The following is a 12,811-nucleotide window of genomic DNA, read 5'->3' on the forward strand; positions in this document are numbered from 1 at the left end:
AGTTTTGATATAGGAGCATTTCAGATTTTCATATTAGAGATGTTCAACCTTTATCTAAAGGGCATATAGTCTAATGAAGAGGGAAGACAAATAAACAGGCAATTATGCCCCAGAATGATAAATGCTAAAATAAAACAAAGAGAGCTCTGGGAACATATAAGGAAGGATTTCCAATACAGTCCCAAAGTGTGCAGGGAAGGTTTTTGGGATGAATTAAAGGCTATGCTGAGACCTATGTTTTTAAAGAAGCTAGATAAAATTATAGAAAGGTGAAAAAAAGGGCAAGAAATCCAAAAGCTCCAATTTACTTTAACTAGTACTTTTTTAAATGATAAAATGATGAGATATTTAAATATGGTTTAAAAATAAGCAGTGGTTTAAAAAATAAGAGCAAATATGACTCATTATGAGGACATTTATACATATATATTTTTTCAGCTTGTCCTAGATGCATAGATATATCATTTGGAAATTAGATTTTTATTTGTGAATATTACAGCTTAGTACTTTCTAAGCTCTTTTAAAAATTCTATTAGAAAGAATAAAAGTATACTATTAAATATAGTAAAAAGCTACATTTTACTTACAAAAAGAATTTTTTTCAGCTTATTTTTTATATAAGTATAAAATATTGTCTGAATAAATAAAAATATGCTTTCTTTAAAAATATAATTAAGGTTTCTGTACGTTCTAATTTTTAACTTTCTTCTGCTTTTAGGAATAAACACACATCTATGTATACATATATATGTGTCTGTTTACATCTTATATATTATATCTAACCTCTGCATTCCATTATATCTAATGAAATACAAGTGATGCCTCACAAACCATTTTTATTATTATATCCGAGTTTCTGTAAAGATGATAGACTTAAAGTCTCGCACTTAAAGTGCAAGTTTACATAGTAAATTAAATCATTATATATATTAAGACAAAACTATTAATGAAGGGCAATAAATTATTATTTCTTGTTATTTTTAAAAAATTTTTGTAGAAAAAGGGTCTTGCTGTGTTGTGCAGGCTGGAGTACAGTGGTGCAATCATAGCTCACTGCAACCTTGAACACCTCAGCTCAAGCAACCTTCCTACCTTGGCCTGTGAAGTAGCAGGGACTACAGGCATGTACCACCATGCCTGACTAGTTCTTACTTATTTATTTACTTTTTAAACTGTTTTTTGTAGAGATAGAATTTCACTATGTTGACCAGGCTGGTCTCAAACGCTTGGCCTCAGGCAACTCTCCCACCACAGCCTCCCAAACTGTTGAGAGTATAGGTATAAGACACAACATCCAGCCAGGAAATTATTTTTAAATGCAAAATTACATTATCTTTATCTGGTGGAATATTGATTTTACTTAGATTTAAGTTGAATCATGCCTTGAAGTAAATTTTGGTGTACATATTTTACAGTATCATTATAAATATGTCACAATGGAAGACACATTTTTTTAAATTTCATGACGACCATTATTTTCCTATTAAAAGTGCATTATCCATTTGAATTACAAAGTAGACAAGCATTTTTACATTGGCCTCAATAGATTTTTATACTTTCACAAATTTTGCTACATAATTTAACAATTATTAGGGTTTGTGAATTTTACATCAGATACTTCAAAAAGTGAATTGATATTTTTTTAAAAAATTAGGTTTCAATTAAAAAATGTAAGCCAAAATGTATTAATGCCTTTTCTTTTATATACTTTATTGTTCTTACCTTTGGAGGAAAATGTATACATATAATTGTAAAGACATTGTGAGAGATTTAATAGATAGAATTTAGATTATTTTAAACTTATTTCAATAAAATAGAAATGTAAAGCATTTTTTTCAACAAGAGATGAAAAAGATAGAGATCTATTACAAATGTGAAAAAGGAATACAAACACATATGTGTTTTTTAATTTTTATTTATTATTTTACTTTTAAATTAAAGGGTACATGTGCAGCTTTCTTATATAGGTAAACGTGCATCATGGGGGTTTGCTGTACAGATTATTTCATCAATCCAGTATTAAGCCTAGTACCCATTAGCCTGTCCCTCTTCACACACTCCTGTTTTCCTGTTCCTGTTCCTCTTCACACCCTCCATCTTCTGAAAGGCCCCAGTGTGTGTTGTTCCGCTCTATGTGTCAGGGTGTTCTCATCATTTAGCTTCCACTTGAAAGTGAGAACATGCAGTATTTGCATTTCTGTTCCTTTGTTAGTTTACTAAAGATAATGGCCTCCAGCTTCATCCACGTTCCTGCAGAGGATATTGTCTCATTTTTTAGGGCTGCATAGTATTCCACACACACAAGTATTTTGGAAGTAATCAGTTTTAGAATCAGAAATGTAACACAGTCAATAGGAAAAGCCCTTAAAGGAATGGTGAGTACTAGTCCTTCTGGTCAAGACATTTAACTCTCTTTGGTTTATATTCTTTCCATCTATAAAAAGGACAAGTTAGATGGCACTTTTTTTGATGGCTGTTACAGCTAGAAATTGTATGATTTTTATTGATGCATATTCATTCAGTATTCTGCAGAGGACTACACTGATTATAAATAATATAGAGCAAGTTTTCAATTAACACTCAACACTTGATAAGCACATTCCATCTAATTCAACCCTCACAGCTATATGAAGCAAGGATGGCTTGCCAGTCTCCAGACTGTTCTTTGTGGCTATGAGTGATGCCTTAGACTGTGTGTATTCAACTCAGTTGTAGGCATTTTCCTTCCTTTAGGGGCAGCCAATAGTACTCCTAAGAGCATGAACAGTAGCCTTATCTTTGACTCTTCAAAAACAGCCTTGGAGTTCCCCACCAGTTTGAAAGATGGAGTATCCCTTCAAATTTTCTATTCCCTGGTGAATTTCTATGTTTTTTGACTTTTTCAAAAAGGTACATATGATTTTGAGGTATAAGTTATTTTATTTTATCAGACATAAATAACTATTCTAAAAATTATCTTGTAAAAATACAAATAAAATGTTTACAATATTGATTCAAATATTTTTTACTTATAAACACACTTAAGTATTATAATACCTTAAGTATTAAAATAGTAGAACTGGCATGCAGCAGTTGTACATATAGGTCAGTATCCCCAAGGAAACACTGTAGCTGTTTACTTTCACTCTGCTTTCATACTTACTCTTGTGTGTTCTCCTGGTTGGTTCTCTGGCCTGCAGGCATGCAAGTTTGCTGCCGCATCCTGGCTCCTTGCTACACTCTAGATTTCGGTAGTGCTCCATGATACCCATCTTCCCCAGCAACCCTTTGTTTCTTTGTCTTTAATTTTTCTAAACTTTCATCAATGAATATATTTCCTGAGTATTTGTAAGCTATTATAAAAATTTAGTTTAAAAATGATGACACAATTAATTGTAATTGAAGACATGAGAATGGGAGAGAAGCCAAAATATTTAGGAAATAACATTAATATAAATAGAAGGTAAAGAAAGAGTGGTGAAAGTTTAATCTAAAATATCTTGTCTGTTTGTGTATATGATTTTGCCATTGAGTAAACAACCAAAACAGGGACTATTTGGTAAAAGTTAAACAGTTTGACTTGCAAGACATGGAATTTGATATAATTCTAGAGCTCATAGTAAAATAAATAAATAGATAAATAATAGGCAAGATGCCATACAGGAAGAGATTTTGCAGAAGCAGGATGAGAGGGTTCAGCTAGAGATAGGACCTTAGGGAAAATGAATTTTCTGTAAAGAACAACAATAACAATAAAATCTAAGAATGAATCCGATAGCATAGATGTCTAAAATACATAGTAAGAATGTTTCAGAAAATCAGTGATCAAAATGTAAAAGGCAATATACAGCATAACATAAATTTGACAATCAGAAGATATTGATGTAGACTTTCAATCTACATCAAGATTTGATGTAGACAGTGGGTACAAAGCTTAGACTGTTGTGGGCTATGGCAGTAAGTGGAAAATGACATGTAGACAGTTAATATGGGTGACATTTTTCATAGATCTATCTGAATAAAAGAGAAGATGTCTAGATGGTGATCTGAGTGAATAATTTTATCGTTGTTCTTTTTTTTGAATTTTTAAAGAATTATTGAGATAAATAAGTTTCTAGAACAAGATACAAAAATTATTCAAAATAAGAAAAAAGTTACATGGAACGTCATATGTTATTATGTGTTTCCTTTCAGTTTTTTTCCCTTAAGTGTGCCTGGTTGACCCCATAAAAATCGAGGTCTTGACATACACTGACCAACTTTAGAATAGACAAGCCAAAGGTGTGAGATACATTGCAAGATAGAGCATGTGTAAGATTTAAAAGTTAGCAGAGTGCCATCAAGAAGACTCCACTAGTGAAAAAAAAAATGGCTGAAAGAGAAGGAAAACATTAAGAAGGCAGCAACTCCAACCAAGTCAAGAACTAATGTAAGTTTAGGACACAGCTGAAGAAGAAATAGGAAAAAGAAAGAAGTTCAAATCAAAGGATATTATGAAACTAATTGAATGATCATTGATGTTTAAGGATCTTCACGTTTGACAAGTTGTACAGAAGCAATGAACTTCTCTGAGTCTAGGAAGCAGATCCCTGGTCCCATTGCAGCTTGAAGCTTCTGGTCCTTGTGTTCCCCTTTCATGCCAAGTTCTCTTCCCTCTGACTTTTTGCCATTGATTCTGCATCAGAATGTATTTATTTCTCATCTATTATATCTCTCATTTCTCTGTGCCTTTTTGTCCATCAATGACAGTTCTTTCAATTCCATATTAACTTCCGATCTCACAATCCCAGTTAACTTGGTTGTGGACTTTTTGTAATCCAGATTTAGGACACGAACTTGCCCTCCATTTACTGCCGAGGTCCTAGTAGAGAAGTCTATTTGACCAAAATTTTCATTTTTTTGTATATACTTAAAAACATACATATTCCACACTAATATATACCAATCACTTAATACTGGTTTTCTATATACCACTCACTTAATAGTGATTTCACTGTAAATTCTTATTGACTCATGGTAGTTGAATATTTTAAAAGGTATTTTTTTCATGTTATGTAGTTAAGTGGTTTCTTTAAATTTGCTAAGTAAATATGACTCTTCTGATTTTTAAATTAACAGTAAATTGTTCTTGGGCTACTTAAAATATCATAGACTGGGTGGCTTATACAACAAATAGTGATTTCTTACAGTTCTGGAGGCTGGAAAGTCCAAGATGTAAGAGTTCAGCAGATGAAGTATCTGGTGAGGGCTCTCTTACCAGTTTGCAGAGACTTGCATGCCTTCTTGCTGTATCCTCACATGGCAGAGAAAGAAGGTGAAAGAGAGAAGGTTTTAGGGTTCTAAAATCCTTAGAAGAGCTTTATAGCATTGACCACATCTCTAGAAACCTTGGGAATGCTTTTACCTCTCTCTAATGGTAAAAATATTGTTCTGTAGCTGCTCTCTCCTGTGATTTTAAAAAATGCTTTGTAAAATATTTTCATTTAAAATTTAATTCTAAAAGCTTTATCATCTATCTTATTCTGTATATGCAACTCAGAATTTGGCCTCTTGGATATACTTTTGTCTTTTAGGAAATGTTGAGTCTTTTTGAAGAGACTTAGTAAAAGGGGTTGACAGAAATGTAACTATAGATGTAGCTGTATTAAAACTTTTTTCCATTGTTAGACTCAAAATAAAAGTGCATATTTTTTCTCTCTAAAGAAACTGGTAAACATAATATAAAACATTATCTTCTCTTAACTCTCGTGCTACATAAATATACCAAAAGAAAATGAAATAATAATATGGAGGCTGGAATCAATGCTGAATTTAGCAGAAAACATGACAGTGATTTGTGAGTTTAAATGTTGGGTGAAAGCCCAGATAATAATGATAGTAACCTTTTGGACGCCTCCATTTAGAACTTGTCAGAAATACTGAATTCTATTGAGTTTAAATCATGCCAATTCAATAGGAATACGTCCAGATCTCATTTCTTAGAGTGGAATTTGGCACAGTCAAGGTTTTCCATTACAGAGTTAGTCCATTAGCTCAAATTGATAATGGATCTTGAACTCCTTAAAATACAGAGGGTTTTATCTTGTCAGATCCAATATTAATGGAGACTAATATTTTTGAATAATTTGAAATCATCTGAAAAGCCCAAAATAGTCTGTGTCATAATAAAAACAATACCTCCAATCCGTCAATATTTTAAAAATTCTGCTAGCATAGCATGCATTTAGAGTACAGAAACCAAGTTCCTTTGGTGGTAACAATTTTATGATTGTAGAACATATGACAATAAGCATAAATTAATTAACACTGCTTTCATATACTCATGTGTAATAAAAATTCACTTAATCACTAGTTTATTTTATGTACTTATAATATAGTCCACTATTACATTATGGATAAACAGTGAAAAGACAGATTTCAATTCGTTTCTATGAGAATTGACAGCAAAATAAAAATCTCACCGAAGTCATTCAGGTTTTCAAAAGGCATACAGGTTATTTTAAACTGAGTGACACTTTGATTTCGATCTTTGTGTGCTGTTTATTTTAAATAAAATGGAATTGAATTAATGTTAACAAGTTATAGATTTTATTCATTCATTTTCCTTTTCATTCAAAATGTCCACCTCATAGATGAAGAAAATCTAAAAATAGTAATTAATCAATAGTATTAGTCACTTGTTTAGTAAGGTGAATAAAGTCACACTTAGATTTATTCTACAAGCTGCCCTTATTAATAATAAGTTGTGGCTATGCATAAATTAGATCAGATGCTTCCTTCTTTAGTTAACCTATCTACAGATGTGTGAGCTCTATACAGAAATAGGTTTCTCATTCCAAATCTTTCTTGAGTAAAGTTTTAAGAGGATCATTAATCTCTGTATTCAGGTCGTATGTAATGATTATGCCTGCCAGAGTATGTTAGTTATGAGGGCTCAACAGACAATCAGATTGGGCTGAGATAATGTTCATTCACATTTACATATTCATCACAAGTAATATTATATACTTTACATATATGCTCTTTTATCAGTTAGATAAATAAAGATGAAGATCTATGAGTTTGACTAGTTGAAACTTACCTCTACTTATTAACCAGTGTAAAAATATCCAATTTGCTTGTACCTTCACCAAAGTTAAATTTTGGGATAGCTCCAAAGGTGACATCACTTTTGAACACATAATATTAATGCCCACAAGGGAGACTGTTTATAAAATTAATTACATGAGCTGTTATTGAGTACTCTAAAAATAGTAGAATTACTGTATGAAGCCAGCACTAGCACTAGCTAACTAACATTATGGAATTGGGAATGATGCTTAGTAGATAGGCTTGAGTCTAGGCATTATCTTATAATAGATCATGTAAATACGTACAAGCAAAACCAAAAAGTGTTTCTAATGTGTTATCAATGATCTTATATCCCCATTGACTTCCTCTATGAAAATAGTGGTTCTGTGTTTCTAGAGAACATTTTAGAGATAATAGGGTTTTCTTAAAGGAATTGAATAACTTAGCATATTATATCTTAATTCAGTAAATAATCATTTAATAGCTCATGAAAAGAATTTGATTTCCCAAAATGAAGTAAAAAATGTGAAAAAAAAAAAAGTCAGCTCTACTAAGAATGGATGCTAGTTCTCTAGACCATTCCACACTCCACTCTAAAGCCTGATAATTGAATGATGGTCACTGCCTATATGCTTATAATTTGTAGATTTTGCCATATTTTCAGATAGTTATTCATTGCTTCAAATAGTTGGGCTGAAAGTTGCCTCCTCTTATTAACTAGTGAACTTTATATTCTGTTTTTTCCAGAAGTTTATATTCTACAGTTTTACACAATTTCCCAACAAAACACAGTTCTTACCCACAAGACATTTTGAATCATATACTTATGATATATTAAGATATAAATACAAATTCTATTACCAAAAAACAACAGAAAAATCTAAGTCTGTGGTGACTTTTTCCAACGTTTATCAGCAGAAAGATTTTTAATACTGTTTTAGAATATAACTTTTAATGAGAAATTATTGTTAGTATAGCTTCCATGAATTCAGTGACCAAGAAATATCAGAAGGAATAATACCAAAAGGATGTTTTTATGGGGTTTCCAAATTTAAAACCAAAATAAAACGTAGCTTACAGAAAAATAAAGTTCTTAATGTTGTAAAATAAATTGTGTGTATAGATGTCTGAATATAAAAATATGTGGTCTGTTGCCATTAAAATCTAGAACCTCCAACTTTTTTAGAAAAAAGAATTCAGAATAGTCCATATATTCCTGTAAAGAATAATCTTTTTGGTCAGTATCATTACTATGTCAAAAAGATTGTTTAAGGAAATCATTAATGCTCATAGAAATACATCAAAGTGAAAAACATTTAATTAAAGACAGATTTGGTTATTTTATAAAAGCAAAATCACAGATGCCCTGTCATTTTACCTCTGAGTACTCCAGTATGTATATTTTAAGAATTATAGATGTTTTCATACAAAGATACCATTTCTAAAACCAAACATAGTTTTTTTTTTGTTTTCTTTATATGTTTCGATAATTTTTCAATACAAACGTGCCTCGTTACTTCAAAAACACACCATTACTTTGGTGAATTATACAAAAAGTGATTCTAAATATCTCAAATTATTGTGTTTATGTGTACTTATTCATATTTAATTGTATTTATTAATGCAGTAATTCCTTAACAATTATAACAAAACTTCATTCTACAATGTAGTTCTGCTCCCAAGTGGGATTTGCTGTTCTAGACTAGGTAATATATAAGCAGAAACCATATTAGCAGCAAGAGAGTTACAAAATAAACTGCTAAAGACAGGATTCACATTCCGAATCTATTTCTTGTAATTTCTAGAAAAATGAGTAGTTACAGATGTAAAGATAATAATCTAACCTACCATGTTGAACTTTATGAAAATACAAACAAGAAAGGGTCACTGAAAAGTGAAACCTGTACCATAAAAATACAAAAAGTTGATGGAAATAGTTATGATATTTTTCCTTTTCTTTTCTTTTTTTGAGAAGGAGTCTTTCTCTGTTGCCCAGGCTGGAGTGCAGTGGCGCGATTTGGGCTCACTATAACCTCTGCCTCCCGAGTTCAAGCGATTCTCCTGCTTCAGCCTTCCGAGTAGCTGGAATACAGGTGTGCGTCACCACGCACAGCTAATTTTTGTACTTTTAGTAAAGACGGGGTTTCACTGTTAGCCACGATGGTCTCAATCTACTGACTTCACAATCGGCCTGCCTTGGTCTCCCAAGGTGCTGGGATTACAGGTGTGAGCCACCGCGCCCTTCCAACAGTTATGATTTTTTAAAGTGATATACAATTGTTTTTAAACCAAATCCAGGTATCCTTTATCTCAAAGGCCTCTATTTTTGTTCAGTATCCACAATTAAAGAAATATCTCCACTCACATAGCTATAAATTTAACCGCAGTTTATTATCAATCTTATTTCATATGTTGCAGCTGAACTCCTTTTACGAATGGTTTTCAGTCCTTGGGTACTTTCTTTGTCTTTCAATAAATCTATTAATATAACAAGGGATGAGAAGCAGAGTAGAAGCTACCTATCATGTGTAAATTTTGCTACCCTGTTTTAAAGTAGCTTTGCTGAAATATGCAAAAGAACAATAAAGAGAAACTACTGGCAACATCGATGTTCTTTAATACATACATTTATCTATTCGTGTTATCTCTGTTGCTCGTGAAACATAGTTGGCTTTAATATTCATTAAGTGGAGTATTAACCTCATTGTAAAAATAAAGAAATGTAATCTGTTTCTATTTCTGCAAGTATTCCCATATTTTTATTAAATCAGTACTTACACTACACAATATCAATGCCTACGATCAGTAGTATGCTTGATCTTTCTAAAAAACTGATTATAAGGATTGATTTTATATTTTGGTCAACAGATATTCCACATGACGTATGATCTCGCCAGTGCAGTGGTGAGAATTTTTAATCTCATCGGTATGATGCTGCTTCTGTGCCACTGGGATGGCTGTCTTCAGTTCTTAGTACCACTACTGCAGGACTTCCCACCAGATTGCTGGGTGTCTTTAAATGAAATGGTTGTAAGTAATTTGTATTATTTTGCACTCTGACTTTTCAATGTTTTGCCTAAACCTTTTAAGTAATTATGTTAAAATGATCTGATTTCCCCTCTATAAATGTTTAGAGACAATTTGATTTGGCTTCTATGAATATAAAATCAGATGTTATGTTTTGGGGGGTACAGCTCAATTTTACTTATTTAATATGTCTTGAGTATGTGTATGTTACAACATCTACTTTTGCATATTTTTTCTGTGTTTACTGAAGCATATTTTATTTCAAAGATACAATCACAAAAATATGACCGTGGTACATCATTCTTTCAAAAATGTCTGTAGCTCGGAATAACTCCTTATTTCTCAGCATTTTTTAGCATTCACTATTTCAAGACATACAATTTTAGGAACTGTAAAACATACAAAGACATGTACATCAGCATAGATACAGATTAAATATGTATGAGGTTTTAGATACTAGCTTTTGCTAGGGCAAATAAGGAAAACTTTGTGGAAAAGGTAGTCTTTAAACTTAACCTCTGAAAGATATGTAAATATTTTAAAAATTATTAAATATAAATTTGATTTAAATAGCTAGGTATATTTCTACATAATTTTAAGAAGATATGTTTTGATCTATATAATGCAACATTCAACACTCACAAAAGAATTAAAAGAACAGTGAATATTTTTAGATTATCTATAAATCTCTATATAGATATATATACACATGCACATGTGTTCACAAATGCTTGTTCTCTTTTTGTGTTGGTTCCCATATTTTCCTCCTACATTACATTTTAATTACATTTTTACTTAATAAAACATTGTTTAACTGTGAACAGCCCTCTTTGATGGGCTATTTTTATGTATATTTTATGGTACATAAATTTTATGAGATTTTTACATTTTTCCCTTAGTTACAAATCAAATATTCTCTTTTTTCAAACAGTCCTACTATTGATTTCTTGGCTTATTTTTGTAGAAATTACATAGACAACTAAAGATTATAATTTTTTTCTCCAAATGACTATAGCACAGGCTTTCTATTTGAAAAGAGGCAGTTTACATTGAAGGAAAGTATTGTCTTCTTTTCTTCCTTTTCTATCTTCTTCCCTATCTTCCTTCCTTCCTTCCTTCCTTCCTTCCTTCCTTCCTTCCTTCCTTCCCTCCCTCCCTCCTTCCTTCCTTCCTTCCTTCCTTCCTTCCTTCCCTCCTTCCTTCCTTCCTTCCTTTCCTTCCTTCCTTCCTTCTTTGCTCTTGCTTTTGTTTTTGCTTTTGTTTAGCTTTCCTTTGCTTTCATTGACACTTGACCTGATATGTATTATATTTACCTAGATATCACTTTCATTTCATTAATATTTGCTTATATATCGCTAAATCACAGAGAGCATTCCGGACCACCTTATCTTACATATTACTCCACTGGTTTACATCTTAGTAATAAGATATGTGTATTTAGAAACACACACACACACACAGTCTTATTTGTTATTTATGTTTTTATGTGTTTCCCCACAACAGAATGTAATGTCTGTTCTCTTCTGTCCTTTATTTCCAGTGGCATCTTAGTTTCTTTTGTGCTGCTATAATATAATTCTATGGACTGGGTAATTTATAAAAAAACAGAAATGTATTTCTCACTGCTCTGGAGCCTGGAGAGCCTAAGATTAAGGTGCCAGTAGGTTCAATTTCTATATCTAAGATGGCACCATGCTGCTACGTCCTCCAGAGGGGAAAGAAACTATCACATGGCAGAAAGTGGAAAGGGAGGAACATACTTCTGAAATCCTTCTTTAATCCATTTATAAGAGCAAAGCAATTATGATGTAAACATCTTCATTAGGCCCGCCTCCCAACATTGTTGCATTATGGATTAAGCTTCTAACACATTAATTTTGGAAATTACATTCAGACCATAGAAAATGCCTAGAATAGTACCTGACACATTAATTTGTTTTGACTTAGTCACTTATAGTTGAAAGTTTATTTGAGAAATATTCTATATGGTAGTTTCAATAACTAAAGAACAAGCAAGAAGGAGTTTGGTTGGCTCATTTTTCAAATCTGTGATGTCTACTTGATTATAGATCTGTCACTTTACTTATCTTTGAAAGAGTAAACTATATGGTAAAAATATTAATAATGATATTTTTCAGAAGATAAGGCAATAGCTTTATAATCTGGCTATGGGTTGAGAGGATAGTATAAAAACATTAGCACTACTGCCAAAAGATGATTCATCATTGGCACCAACCAATATTTAATTTGGTAAAAAATGATTATTTTAAATTTTTTCTATGTATATTTCAGAAAAATACCAATTATCATCATTGAAATTGTAAAATAACTATTTTGGGATGTCTATAAAGTAAATATGATAGTATAATTATATTGTAAGGCAATATACTACTTAATACATCTGATGATAAACTCATTTATTGAAAAAATTATTGATCATTTTTCTTCAAACATGTCTATATGTGCTCAAATGTGTGTGTTCGTGTGTGTGTGTATGTGTGTAGTGTGTTTATTCCAACATAGCCAAACATTTAATCTTTTTTTATATCCTGACATTATATAAAATATCTTTCCAGAATTTGCAATTCACGTTTTGTTGTTGTTGTTATTGTTGTTTTTGAGATGGAGTCTCTCTCTTTCACCAGGCTGAAGTGCAGTGGCACAATCTTGGCTCACTGAAACCTCCACCTCCCAGGCTCAGGTGATTCTCCTGCCTCAGCCTCCTGAGTAGCTG

General features: G+C 31.8%; 1 protein-coding gene across 1 annotated transcript in view; it reads left to right on the top strand.

Moving 5' to 3' along the window:
* Positions 1-12,811, top strand: part of HCN1 (hyperpolarization activated cyclic nucleotide gated potassium channel 1) — a 378,126-nt gene that overhangs the window by 192,442 nt on the left and 172,873 nt on the right. The window contains exon 3 of the mRNA XM_032281138.1: positions 9,919-10,080. Coding sequence (XP_032137029.1) covers positions 9,919-10,080 — 162 coding nt within the window. The remainder of the gene's footprint in view (positions 1-9,918; positions 10,081-12,811) is intronic.

Source organism: Sapajus apella, unplaced genomic scaffold, assembly GCF_009761245.1.
Source record: "Sapajus apella isolate SASKATOON/1434 unplaced genomic scaffold, GSC_monkey_1.0 scaffold1, whole genome shotgun sequence".
In the NCBI taxonomy this organism is placed as follows: domain Eukaryota; kingdom Metazoa; phylum Chordata; class Mammalia; order Primates; family Cebidae; genus Sapajus; species Sapajus apella.